The sequence below is a fragment of the Oncorhynchus kisutch genome, linkage group LG8, assembly GCF_002021735.2.
Source record: "Oncorhynchus kisutch isolate 150728-3 linkage group LG8, Okis_V2, whole genome shotgun sequence".
NCBI lineage: Eukaryota > Metazoa > Chordata > Actinopteri > Salmoniformes > Salmonidae > Oncorhynchus > Oncorhynchus kisutch.
Window position 1 is genome coordinate 19,136,761 of NC_034181.2, and position 13,403 is coordinate 19,150,163.

A 13,403-nucleotide genomic window follows, 5' to 3' on the forward strand; every position below is an offset into this window, starting at 1 on the left:
GTGAAGCATGTTGGTGGCAGCAGCATGCTGTGGGGATGTTTTTCAGCAGCATGGACTGGCAGACGAGTCAGGATCGTGGGATGATGAACGGTGCAAAGTACATAGAGATCCTTGATGATAACCTGCTCCAGAGCGCTCAGGACCTCCGACTGGGGCGAAGGTTCACCTTCCAACAGGACAACGACTCTAAGTACACAGCAAAGACAATGCAGGAGTGGCTTCGGGACAAGTCTCTGAATGTCCTTGAGTGGCCCAGCCAGAGAGCCTGCTCCCCATCTAACCTGACAGAGCTTGAGAGGATCTGCAGAGAATAATGGGAGAAACTCCCCAAATACAGGTGTGCCAAGATTGTAGCGTCATACCCAAGAAGACTCAAAGCGGTACTTTTTTGCCAAAGGTGCTTGAACTAAGTACTGAGTAAAGGGTCTGAATACCTATGTAAATGGTTTATTTCAGTTTTTTTATTTTGCTATTTTATCATTCTAGAATAAGTCTGTGGAAAAAGTCAAGGGGTCTGAATACTTTCTGAATATAGTGAATTTCTGTATCGTGTATTTCCACAATGGGTTTGGAATAATATTGTGAAAATTATGATACTGCCCTTTTAGTGTAAGAACTGTTTGAAAATAATGCCTGATATTTCCGCATGTTGGTGGGATGGAGTTTTATGCCTGCCTGTTGACCGGTCTCTTAATTAATTACATTAGTTAATAAACCAATAAGAAAGAGTTCCAAACCTCTCTGCCAATAACAGGTAGTTTTCATTTTTTTTCTCCAAAATTCTTGATTGAGATATTGCTATGTGCTAAGAAGCTTGTTTCTTATGAAAAAAATATCACAGTAAGGTTGTGATATATTACACAAATTATTTGATATTGAGATAAAAACATCTGCATTGGACCTTTAATGCATAGGCTACCTTCAAGTTTATTTGCAAATTTACCTGCAAGATGTTGCATATGGTTCTCTCACCTCAAGTTAAATATATCCCACCCCAGGATTGAGAAAAAATGTAAAGTGTTGGTCCCATGTTAATGTGATGAAATAAAAAATCCCTGAAATGTTCCATACGCACTAAAGCTTATTTTGCTAAAATGTGCACAAATTTGTTTACATTCTTGTTAGAGTATTTGTCCTTAGCCAAGATAATCCATCCACCTAACAGGTGTGGCATATCAAGAAGCTGATAAAACAGCACGATCATTACACAGGTACACCTTGTGCTCGGGACAATAAAAGGCCACTCTGAAATGTGCAGTTTTGTCACACAACACAATGCCACAGATGTCTCAAGTTTTGAGGGAGCATGTAACTGTCATGCTGACTGCAGGAATGTCCACCAGAGTTGTTGCCTGATAATTGAATGTTCATTTCTGTACCATAAGCTGCATCCACAGAAGAGTATTTCTGTATGTAATAAGGCCCTTTTGAGTGGAAAAAATAATTCTGATTGGCTGGGCCTGGCTCCCCAGTGGGTGGGCCTATGCTCTCCAAGGCCCACCCATGGCTGCACCCCTGCCCGTCATGTGAAATCCATAGATTAGAGACTAATGAATTTCTTTCAATTGACTTATTTCCTAATATAAACTGTAACTCAGTAAAAACTTAATTGTTACATTTATATTTTTGTTCCGTATATTAAGGTGGTGTGAAAAACTTTACCATCCTTTATTTCCTTGTTACAAACACAAACAACCCAGCCCAAAAAATGTGGTTGCGTTTTCACTCAGAGAGGACTTTTAACAAAGGCTCCTTTTATCCGACTTCACCGCCCTCGTTGTTATATTGTGAAACCACCAGCTACATCAGATAAGCTAAAAATAGTGGTTATATGAACACTCACAAAGCAGGTTGAAAGTTAGTGACAGGAAACCATGTGATGTTGAGAAGCAGCTGTCACAAATAACATAAGTAACTACACAGTCAGTCACTGCGTAGTTACAAAGATCGAAAAGTAATTTCAGTCAGGTTCATTGTGGGGTTAAAATTAAATAACAGCTCAATGTTTATTGAATTATTTGGGTTGTTTACAAAATGTGTCAGTACAGTCACAGTATCAATAGTATTATATAGCATTCAAAAGTGCAGGTAGGTAGCCTAGCTGTTAAGAAGACAAAAAGGACACTGGTTCGAACCCACAAACTGACTAGGTGAAAACTCTGTCGATGTGCTCTTGAGCAAATTGCTCCTGTAAGTCACTCTGGATAAGAGTGTCTGCTAAATGACTAAAATGTCAAAAGTGCCTGCCTTTTAGCATGTAATGAAATGAAACATCATAGAGAGCATGAACCGAGAGGGGATTATTTTACAAAAAACAAACATAAAAATAAACACTGTTTTTATCATTTGTAGCTGAGTCCAGACTGGCTTATGTGGCAAAACAGAGTCACGGAAAAACACATGCCCAGGACCTACCAACATAGAAACAAATGGATGTGTTAGCCTACATGGTGTTCTGGTGGAGTTTTCATTTCCATCTAATACATGTTTAAAAACTCATGCAACAGCCTCCCAAATGGCCATACATAGTGCATGGGCTTATCTGGTCAAAATGAGTGCACACTGCATTATATAGGGAATCGGGTGCCATTTGGGACACAATACATGTATCTTAGAAGCTATACATGATGATTGATACATATAGTTGACAGGTTATCGTGGTCAGGAATAAGACATGTTTGTCATGTGAATGTGGATAAACCCATCACTGACCCCCTGTATTAACAAGTATGGGAAGATGACCATACCTCAATAATGCAGAGCACAATCACAGCAACTCCAGTGGCTAGGAAGTTCCCCTCAAACCAGGCCTTCAATTTATTGTAACAACCCTGAGATGAAGAAGAGAAAACATTGCTGAGTGACAGCTATATTTTTTTTACGTACAGTACCAGTCAAAAGTTTGGACACACCTACTCATTACAGGGTTTTTCTTTATTTTTACTATTTTCTACATTGTAGAATAATAGTGAAGACATCAGAACTATTAAATAACACATATGGAATCATGTAGCCACCCTTTGCCTTGAGGACAGCTTTGCACACGCTTGGCATTCCCTCAACTAGCTTCATGAGTTAGTCACCTGGAATGCTTTTCCAACAGGAGTTCCCACATATGCTAAGCATTTGTTGGGTGCTTTTCCTTCACTCTGCGGTCCAATTCATCCCAAACCACCTCAATTGGGTTGAGGTCATCTGATGCAGCACTCCATCACTCTCCTTCTGACAGCTGATGCTTAAAGTTAGAGAGGCAGATATAAGACTCCACCTTCAGAGATTTTTGCAATTCGTTCCAGTCATTGGCAGCAGAGAACTGGAAGGAAAGGTGGCCAAAGGAAGTGTTGGCTTTGGGGATGACCAGTGAGATATACCTGCTGGAGCGCGTGCTACGGGTGGGTGTTGCTATGGTGACCAGTGAGCTGAGATAAGGTGGGGCTTTACCTAGCAAAGTCTTATAGATGACCTGGAGCCAGTGGGATTTGCGACGGATATGTAGTGAGGGACAGCCAATGAGAGCATAGAGGTCGCAGTGGTGGGTAGTATATGGGGCTTTGGTGATAAAATGAATGACACTGTGATAGACTCATCCAATTTTCTGAGTAGAGTGTTGGGGGCTATTTTGTAAATGACATTGCCGAAGTCAAGGATCTGTTGGATAGTCCGTTTTACAAGGGTATGTTTGGCAGCATGAGTGAAGGAGGCTTGGTTGCGAAATAGGAAGCCGATTCTAGATTTCATTTTGGATTGGAGATGCTTAATGTGAGTCTGGAAGGAGGGTTTACAGTCTAACCTGACACCTAGGTATTTGTAGTTGTCTACATATTCTAGGTCAGAACCATCCAGAGTAGTGATGCTAGTCGGGCGGGAGCGTGTGGGCAGCAATCAGTTGAAGAGCATGCATTTAGTTTTACTAGCATTTAAAAGCAGGAACGGAAGGAGTGTTGTATAGCATTGAAGCTCGTTTGGAGGTTTGTTAGCACAGTGTCCAAAGAAGGGCCAGATGTATACAGAATGGTGTCGTCTGTGTAGAGGTGGATCAGAGAATCACCAGCAGCAAGAGCAACATCATTGAAATATACAGAGAAAATAGTCAGCCCGAGAATTGAGCTCTGTGACACCCCCATAGAGACTGCCAGAGGTCCGGACAACAGGCCCTCTGATTTGACACACTGAACTCTATCTGAGAAGTAGTTGGTGAACCAGGCGAGGCAGTCATTTGAGAAGCTAAGGCTATTGAGTATGCCGATAAGAATGCAGTGATTGACAGAGTCGAAAGCCTTGGCCAGGTCAATGAAGACGGCTGCACAGTACTGTCTTTTATCGATGGCGGTTATGATATCGTTTAGGACCTTGAGCATGACTGAGGTGCACCCGTGACCAGCTCGGAAACCATATTGCATAGTGGAGAAGGTACGGTGGGATTCGAAATGGTCGTTAATTAACTTGGCTTTCAAAGATTTTAGAAAGTCAGGGTAGGATGGACATAGGTCTATAACAGTTTAGGTCTAAGGTGTCTCCCCCTTTGAAGAGGGGAAGACCATTATGTGGTACCATTCCATTTCAATTCCAGTCAACTCAGAAAGTAAACCAAATTCTAATTCCAATTCAAAATGTTCACCATTGAAAAGCATTGAAGAGAATTGTAAATGGAATTTCAGTGTACTTCCTGAATTGACCCCAAGCCTGGCAGCATATCACTTTCCAGTATACCGGCTGATTGATGTGACATTGGGTCTTGGAGCAGCAGGACGCAGGCACTTTATCCTTCCAGTCACTTGAGTTATGGACCCCACAGCAATGGAACTACATGTATGTAATAGAATAAACATGACAAAGCAGTGTTATCCACACATGAAACAACATCACATTTCCACTCACTTTTGTTCACATGCCTGGGAGGGCTAAAGAGGGAGTATACATGTTTCATTGTAAAGTCTCAGTGTCTCCGTATAAGACCTGGTCATATAGTACATAGGGTACCATTTGGGACGCACACTAAATGTTTCTTAAATATTTCACAGCACATGCTCACCATGGTCTGAATGATGTCCCAGTCGCCCTTGCTCATTGTTGAATTCCCACCTTTAGCTGATTCCCTGGACTTCTCCAGACTGTCTGTGAGATCCCTCTGTAGGAAGCTGTCAATCTAAGCACACACATTAATTACTTGGCAGTATAAACATCTCATAAAACACTACCTGATTATCTCCTGTCATCTTTGAGCTTTCCTCACAACAATGGCCCTCTATCAATCCCTGACGTTCCTCATGTAAATTAGTAATGTATTAAAGTTCTCTTCTTCACTTCAATTTCTGTCACCCCTCTCAAACCTCCTCCCAACATCCCAGTGCCCACATCCCAGTGCCCACATCCCAGTGCCCACATCCCAGTGCCCTTCTGCTATATCTTACCTTGCTCTCATATAAAAGCAGTAGAAAGGCTGCAGTCAGCTCCACCAACATCAGAATGAACAGCAGGATGAAAAACTGAAAATCAGGAAAGTACAAGTGTTTGTAAGTTATTTTAATTTAAGCAAAGACAGTGAATGATCCCCACCTGGGCAAAAACAGGTTGAATCAATGTTATTTCCACTTCATTTCAACCCAAAAATTCAATGTGATGACATTGAATCAATGTGGAAAACTGATTGGATTTGAAAAAATTAATCAACATCAGGGAATTTTGTCTTTTTTTCACCCAACTTTGAACTTAAATCCAACGACAGGGTGACATGGTTGGATGATTTCATGTTGAATTCATGTTAGACAACTCAACCAAATGTAAATCAAAATGTCATTTTTCAGTTGTACATTTTTCATTCCCCGTGTTTGGGGCCGTTATTATTGTGAGCACCCTGTGGTGCGTTGGTGCAATTAAAGAGCACAGCATTGCACTCTCTGTCTCCTGCGTTTGACTCCACACCCACGACACCCGGAGCATTACACAAAACTAGATGTTGAACTGATGTCTGCCCAGTGGGATGAGACCAATGTCTCTAAAAAATATGAAATTATGTCAAATGTGAGACCTACAGTGACAAGGAGGCAGCGGTTCTCTTTCAGGGCCCCCAGGAACCCCAGGAAGGACACACAGGTCATGATGATGCCGGTGATGAAGAGCATGTTGGCAATGTTCAAGGAGGACAGGGATGGGATGAGAGATGACACCTTCGAGTTCATCATCATGAACACTCCAAAACCAAACCCTGCAGTTCCACAGATCTGACAAGAACCAAACACAACATCATGTGTTCAACATACAGTACCAGTCAAAAGTTTGGACAAACCTACTCATTCAAGGGTTTTCCTTTACTTTATGATTTTCTACATTTTAGAATAGTAGTGAAGACATCAAAACTATCCAAACTATGAAATAACACATATGGAATCATGTAGTAACAAAAAACTGTTAAACAAATCCAAATATATTTTATATTTGAGATTCCTCAAAGTAGCCACCCTTTGCCTTGATGTCAGCTTTGCACACTCTTGGCATTCTCTCAACCAGCTTCATGAGGTAGTCACCTGGAATGCATTTCAATTAACAGGTGTATCTTCTTTTCTTCTCAAAGCGTTTGAGCCAATCAGTTGTGTTGTGACAAGGTAGGGGTGGTGTACAGAAGACAGGCCTATTTGGTAAAAGACCAAGTCCATATTATGGCAAGAACAGCTCAAATAAGCAAAGAGAAACAACAGTCCATCATTGCTTAAGACATGAAGGTCAGTCAATACGGAACATTTCAAGAACTTTGAAAGTTTCTTCAAGTGCAGTCACAAAAACCATCAAGCGCTATGATGAAACTGCCTCTCATGAGGATCACCACAGGAAAGGAAGACCCAGAGTTACCTCTGATGCAGAGGATAAGTTCATTAAGAGTTACCAGCCTTAGAAATTGCAGCCCAAATAAATGCTTCACAAGAGGTCAAGTAACAGACACATCTCAAGATCAGCTGTTCAGAGGAGACTGCGTGAATCAGGCTTTCATGGTCGAATTGCTGAAAAGAAACCACTATTAAAGGACACCAATAAGAAGAGACTTGCATGGGCCAAGAAACACGAGCAATGAACATTAGACCGGTGGAAATCTGTCCTTTGGTTTGATGAGTCCAAATGTCTGATTTTTGTTTTCAACTGCCATGTCTTTGTGAGATGCAGAGTAGGTGAACGGATAATCTCTGGATGTGTGGTTCCCACTGTGCAGCATGGAGGAGGTGTGATGGTGGTGTGGGTGTGCTATTTAGAATTCAAGGCACACTTAAACAGTATGGCTACCACAGCATTCTTCCAGCGATACACCATCCCATCTGATTTGCACTTAGTGGGAATATCATTTGTTTTTCAACAGGACAATGACCCAACAGACCTTCAGCTTGTGTAAAGGCTATTGACCAAGAAGGAGAGTGATGGAGCACTGTATCAGATGACCTGGCCTCCACAATCAACCGACCTCAACCCAATTGAAATGGTTTCGGATGGGTTGGACCACAGAGTGAAGGAAAAGCAGCCAACAATGGCTCAGCATATGTGGGAACTCCTTCAAGACCGTTGCAAAAGCATTCCAGATGAAGCTGGTTGAGAAAATGTCAAGAGTGTGCAAAGCTCAAGGCAAAGGGGGGCTAATTGAAGAATCTCAAATATAAAATACATTTTGATTTGTTTAACAATTTTTTGGTTACTGCATGATTCCATGTGTTATTTCATAGTTTTGATGTCTTAATTGTTATTCTACAATGTAGAATCATCTGTGCAAATATATCCTCCAAACACTGGCTTTGAGGACATAATCACTTTAATACAACGGGTTACCAACATATTTTCATTAAAAAATTTATTTAGATGAATTTATTCATACTATTTCATCCTTACACAAGATATAGTCCTGACACAAATCTAGGGTTGCTACCCAATTTATTTACCTAGGCAAGTCAGTTAAGAACAAATTCTTATTTTCAATGACGGCCTAGGAACAGTGGGTTAACTGCCTGTTCAGGGGCAGAACGACAGATTTGTACCTTGTCAGCTCGGGGGTTTGAACTTGCAACCTTCCGGTTACTAGTCCAACGCTCTAACCACTAGGCTATCCTGCCGCCCAAGCCGGCTGGTCGTTTGTTCTATCGTTTCGGGTGGCTAGAGACGCGACCCAGCCATCCAGTCATTTTGTTTTGTATCTATGGACGCAACCCAGTCGTTCAGTCTTTTTGTTCTGTATCTATGGACGCGACCCAGTCGTTCAGTCTTTTTGTTCTGTATCTATGGACGCAACCCAGTCGTTCGTTCCCTTGCTTACTAGCTAGCCAACTACAGCTAACAATCACATCAAAAAGTGCATCCAGAATAACAGCAAAGAAACCGTATTTGCATTTGTTTAAGCTGTTTTCTAGTGACATTTATTTAAATACACAATAACAATGATCTAATGAGGCGCCATTTCACCTGGCATAGAAAATGTGCTCTCTAGTCAGGGCACTATTGTTCAAAGGAGCTGGCCAACAACACAGCTAACATAATCACTTCAAACAGAAGCTGGAAAGACTGCAAGCTAGCTGCATTTCATTTCGTTTGACCTTTTTTCAATTGACGTTTCTGTGTATATATCCATTGAATAAATACCGGCTGATTCATGATTTCAACTGGTTGAGAAACGCTGTCCGCCTGCCTGTCTCGTCACGACACGTTCATTACTATGGGACAGCTGGAGATCGAATTTGAATATTGAAGCAACGTTGCAAATGTCGGAGAGACAGACAGCAAGTTGTATGCAAATCTCCGCTTTTGAAAACCAAATGTTAGTCTAAAAAAAGTGGAACAGAGTAAATAGGCATTTTAAAGTCATAGATTTAGCCGGTGGTAAAGTGTGGAATAGACACCAGCTGGAATGCGGTTTTAACCAATCAGCATTCAGGATTAGACCCACTCGTTGTACAAATTGTGATAAATGGACACTGAAATATTGAACATGTTTTTTTTTTTATCTCATTGAGGGAAGGAAGGGTAGAAGGTAACAGATGGATGTTTGGGATACGTACAAAGCACAAGAAGTTAACCACACACATGGTGTATTTCAAGCACTTGAGGCAATTTTGAGCCATTTCCCAGAAGTGCGTTCAGACCTGAAAAAAACAAACAAGAGACAGATAAACACACAGTGTGCCAACAGATCAATGAAAAGCGTGTCTTTAACACAGAAACCATCAGTGAAAACAGCAACATACAATTCCACACAAATGCTCAGCAAAGATTGTTTAAAAACTGTGAGGACACCTCTGAGTCAGATTTGTATTTTGATCATCCAAAGAAATTAGAAGGAGCATGGTACCATTGTCTGAGACTGAGTAGTGAGGCCATCAAGTGTCACACAGTATGAGGAAATGAGCCTGCTTTATCTGGTTTCCTGTGTATAATAATTCCTTTAAATTTACCCAGGGGACCAGGCTGGTTTTCATCATAGTTTTTTACACTGATGTTAATTAAGACCAAGACAGCTTGATATCGATTTAGTCTTTGAGGAAATATCTGTGTAAGTAAACCAACATCATAACAATATTTCATTCATCTGCGGGATGAATGTGGGTAGATTTGTACACCTTCTTCAGGTTAATATACTGAACAAAAAAATAAATGCAACATGGAACAATTTCAACGATTTTACTGAGTTCCAGTCCACATGCGGAAATCAGTCAACTGAAATAAATTCATTTGGCCCTAATCTATGGATTTCACATGACTTGAAGGGGCACAGCCATGGCTGGTCATAGGCCCACCCACTAGAGAGCCAGGCCCAGCCAATCAGAATATGTTTTTCCCCACTTAAGGGCTTTATTACAGACAGAAATACTTCTCAGTTTCATCAGTTGCCTGGGTGGCTGGTCTCAGATGAACCCGCAGGTGAAGAAGCCGGATGTGGAGGTCCTGGGCTGGCGTGGATACACGTGGTTGGCGGTTGTGACGCCGGTTGAAAGTACTGTCAAATTGTCTAAAATGACGTTGGAGGTGGCTTATGTAAGAGAAATTAACATTCAATTCTCTGGCAACAGCTCTGGTGCACATTCATGTAGTCAGCATGCCAGTTGCACGCTCCCTCAAAACTTGAGACATATGTGGCAAGGTTTTGTGTGACAAAACAACACATTTTAGATTGGCCTTTTTTTTGTGCCCCCAGCACAAGGTGCACCTGTGTGTAACGATCATGCTGTTTAATCAGCTTCTTGATATGCCATACCTGTCCGGTGGATGTATTATCTTGGCGAAGGAGAAATGCTCACTAACAGGGATATAAACAAATTTGTGCACAAATCTTGAGAAAAATAAGCTTTTTGTGCGTATGGAACATTTCTGGGATCTTTTATTTAATCTAATGAAACATGGGACCAACACTACATGTTGCGTTGATATTTTTGTTCAGTAATGTATCCAACCCAATATCACCCTCATCCTCTGAAACCATGCTGTGTCTGTAATTGATAAACATATTGAAATGAAACTGTTTCAATGTCAAATTTAAAATGTACTTCATTTCCTCCTTGACATTCAAGCTAATTTCAGTTACTGCCAAATTACCTCTAAGAGCCTAAGAAACCCCAAACTACCCTACCTTTCTTGTTATACCACATTTATAAAATGTCTTCAAATAGATGTTTTCAATCATACTGACAACATTACATTTTAGATTGTTCTCAGACAAGGTTTAATAATTTATAGTTACTCTCTCTTTATAAACCCATGAGCAATGTTTCTTATCCCTTGGTTAGCTATGTCTATTAGATCAATAGACTCATGCAGTAAGTCACTCATAACAATCAAAATACAATCAAATGTCCTCCCTGTTTTATAACCAACAAAATATAACTTTCAATTAAAGATGATGACATTGAGACGTCATTAAATTCCTGTGAGAATGGTATCGATTGAGCTTTAGTGAATTAAGAAGATGTCAACCTTGTGCTTACCTTGTCAGTTGAAATAGTGATACAAGCGTGTAACTCAAGCACAATACCCCCTACAATACATTGTTTAGAGGATGTTCCTTTCACTTTCCCGTACTGGTACTTTCCATTCTTATTAGACTCTGAAGGCAAGGGGTTTGTCAGTTCATTCTACTTCCTTATTCTGGGGCACACTGGGACAAATCTATACTGAGAACTTGTGCCGTGCATTTTAAACTAGCAAAAGGGACACACAAGGTCAAAAGCTGTGGTAACCATTTTCTACCAGTGGAGGGGAATTTGGCACCTATGTTTTCAACTATAAATAACCAATGATCAAAAAAAAAAATCTGAAGTAAAAACTGACTCATTGTTGTTTCAGTCATGCCTACTCTGTAAGACTGAAAATGTGCTATGCACATCCACATTTTGAGAGGTAATCAATGGTTTAATACACAGGTAGGAGCAGTCAAAAATGTAGATTATTATTGTTTACATACATTTTTTTTCTGTAAGTTTGAAACAACCCCTATAACATACAAATATATTAGTCTCTCAGGTGAGATTCATCCAGAATGAAATCAAAACATGAAAATACAGAATGATACCTGAAAATGGCTCAGTCTCAATGGCAACTGTTCTTGTCAGATGCTTGGTCATTATGTTAATTACTCATAACATAACTTCTCTCAAAAAAGTTACTCGATTGCTTTGTGTTCTATTTACAGACAGTGAATGAGATCCTGTATTGCGTAATAAGCCAGTTGAAAGTCATGGGTTCTTCTTTTACTTGTAACCATATCCATTACGACTGAAGTGTCAGAAGATGGGGACGGTGAACCACAGGCAAAACAACAGCAAACAATAACAGAAACATGTTTTGGATGCATAGTCAGGACATTTGAACTAAGACCACAGTCTTATAGACTAAGGAAGAGGAAACAGGCTAAGTAGAATGAAGAAGATGGTGAGAATCACATTGGCATCCGATTCCCTATATATAGTGCACTACTTTTGACCAGGGTCAATAGGGCTTTAGTCAAAAGTAGTGTACTATATTGGGAATAGGGTGCCGTTTGGGACACACACATTGATCCAAATAAGTAAAAGTGTAGAAAGTATACTGTACCTGCAGCAGAATGAACAGGGGGACGACACCTGCTCCAGTGCTGAGAAAGTTCCTCCCCAGTTCCTGAGCTTCATATGACAGCCCAGAAAGAGACAGAGGTTACGTTGTTGTGACTGTTGAACTATGTCACCTCCTGTTGGGCACACTACGAATCAACTGCACCCAAAGATACGAGCCGGCCGAAGGAGAGAGCGGCGACGACCCATCGCCGTGTACGACAACCAGGGAGACGGAAACCCCAACAGATATACCATGTGAACCTGTTGAAGAAGTGGCACAAGAGGACAGCCTTGTCCGTGTTATGGTCGGGACCCAGGACGCCAACTGTACCAGTGGTGGTCCCGAGCAATGAGGCCCTCGACCCGGCCCAGAAGCAAGAGCTCAGGGAGCTCGTCGATCGGAACACGGTGGTGTTCTCCGAGAAGGGGAAACGGTACGAAAGAGGCCATATTGGATTCCGAAGGCCCGAAGGTAGGCAGTGAAACAAGATGTGGAGGCTATGCTGAGGATGGGGGTCATTGATGAGTCCATGGTGCAGCCCCATCGTGTTGGTTCCCCATACCGGACGGTAGCCTCTGCTTCTGTAATGATTTCCGAGGTGTGAACGACATAAGCTTATTCGACGCCAACCCCATGCCGAGGGTGGACGAGCTCATCGACCGTTTGGGAAAGGCCCGGGTACATCAGCACTCTTGACCTGAACAAAGGATATTGGCAGGTACCGTTGGCAGCCTCCTCCTGGGAGTAGACAGTGTTCTTGACACCAGGCGGTTTGTATCAGTACCAGGTGCTCCCGTTCGGTCTCCACGGAGCCCGCCCACATTCCAGCGACTGATGAACAGAGTGCTTCGACCCCACCAGCAGTACGCAGCAGCCTATCTGGATAATATCATCATCCACAGCCAAGGTTGGGAAGAGCACCTGACGGGCCTCCAGGCGGTGCTGGATGTGCTCAGACAAGCCGTATTGACCGCAAACCCCAAGAAATGCAAATTAGGGTTCGAGGAGGTGGAGTACCTGGGGTATTTGATCGGACGGGGGAACGTCAAGCCCCAGGAGAGGAAGGTTCAGGCTGTACGTGACTGGCCCGTTCCACGCACCAAGACACAGGTCAATGCCTTCCTGGGACTGGCAGGATACTATAGCCGGTTTATCCCCAACTTTGCAGCTATAGCTTCCCCCCTCACCGATCTAACCAGGGCCCACCTCCCGAAAACTGTGAATTGGACAGACGAGACAGGAGCGCCGTTCAGCCGTCTGAAGGTAGCGCTGTGCTCCCATCCGATTCTTGTAACACCCGATTTCCAGATGCCGATGGTGGTCCAGACGGATGCATGTGATATGGGACTATG

The 13,403-nt window shown here is 42.1% G+C and overlaps 1 protein-coding gene across 3 annotated transcripts; it reads right to left on the minus strand.

Moving 5' to 3' along the window:
• Window positions 1–1,973: 1,973 nt before the first annotated feature.
• On the minus strand, window positions 1,974–11,131 carry LOC109896111 (leukocyte surface antigen CD53-like). Of its 3 annotated transcripts, none has more exons than XR_004210752.1 (8): window positions 10,947–11,082; window positions 9,027–9,110; window positions 6,033–6,221; window positions 5,412–5,486; window positions 5,033–5,146; window positions 4,664–4,803; window positions 2,748–2,831; window positions 1,974–2,411 (listed from the first exon to the last, which is right to left on the minus strand). XR_004210752.1 is itself a non-coding variant. In XM_020490366.2 (8 exons), the coding sequence occupies exons 2-8, from the start codon at window positions 9,087–9,089 to the stop codon at window positions 2,343–2,345; spliced, it is 687 nt and encodes a 228-aa protein (XP_020345955.2). In that variant the 5' UTR covers window positions 9,090–9,110; window positions 10,947–11,131; the 3' UTR covers window positions 1,974–2,342. The 3 variants fall into 3 exon arrangements, 2 of the variants coding, with proteins under 2 accessions (XP_020345955.2, XP_031685619.1); XM_020490366.2 differs by having other exon boundaries at window positions 4,711–4,803; window positions 10,947–11,131; XM_031829759.1 differs by having other exon boundaries at window positions 1,982–2,411; window positions 4,711–4,803; window positions 10,936–10,995.
• Window positions 11,132–13,403: the final 2,272 nt, after the last annotated feature.

Bases quoted from the DNA above. Each gene is read 5' to 3' on its own strand.
- LOC109896111 (XM_020490366.2), bottom strand. From the start codon at position 9,089: ATGGCTCAAAATTGCCTCAAGTGCTTGAAATACACCATGTGTGTGGTT. The intron at 4,804-5,032 runs GTGAGCATGTGC...ACATACATGTAG, and splicing joins GGGACATCATTCAGACCATG to TTCCATTGCTGTGGGGTCCA. The intron at 2,832-4,710 runs GTATACTGGAAA...TCTTCATCTCAG, and splicing joins AATGTCACATCAATCAGCCG to GGTTGTTACAATAAATTGAA.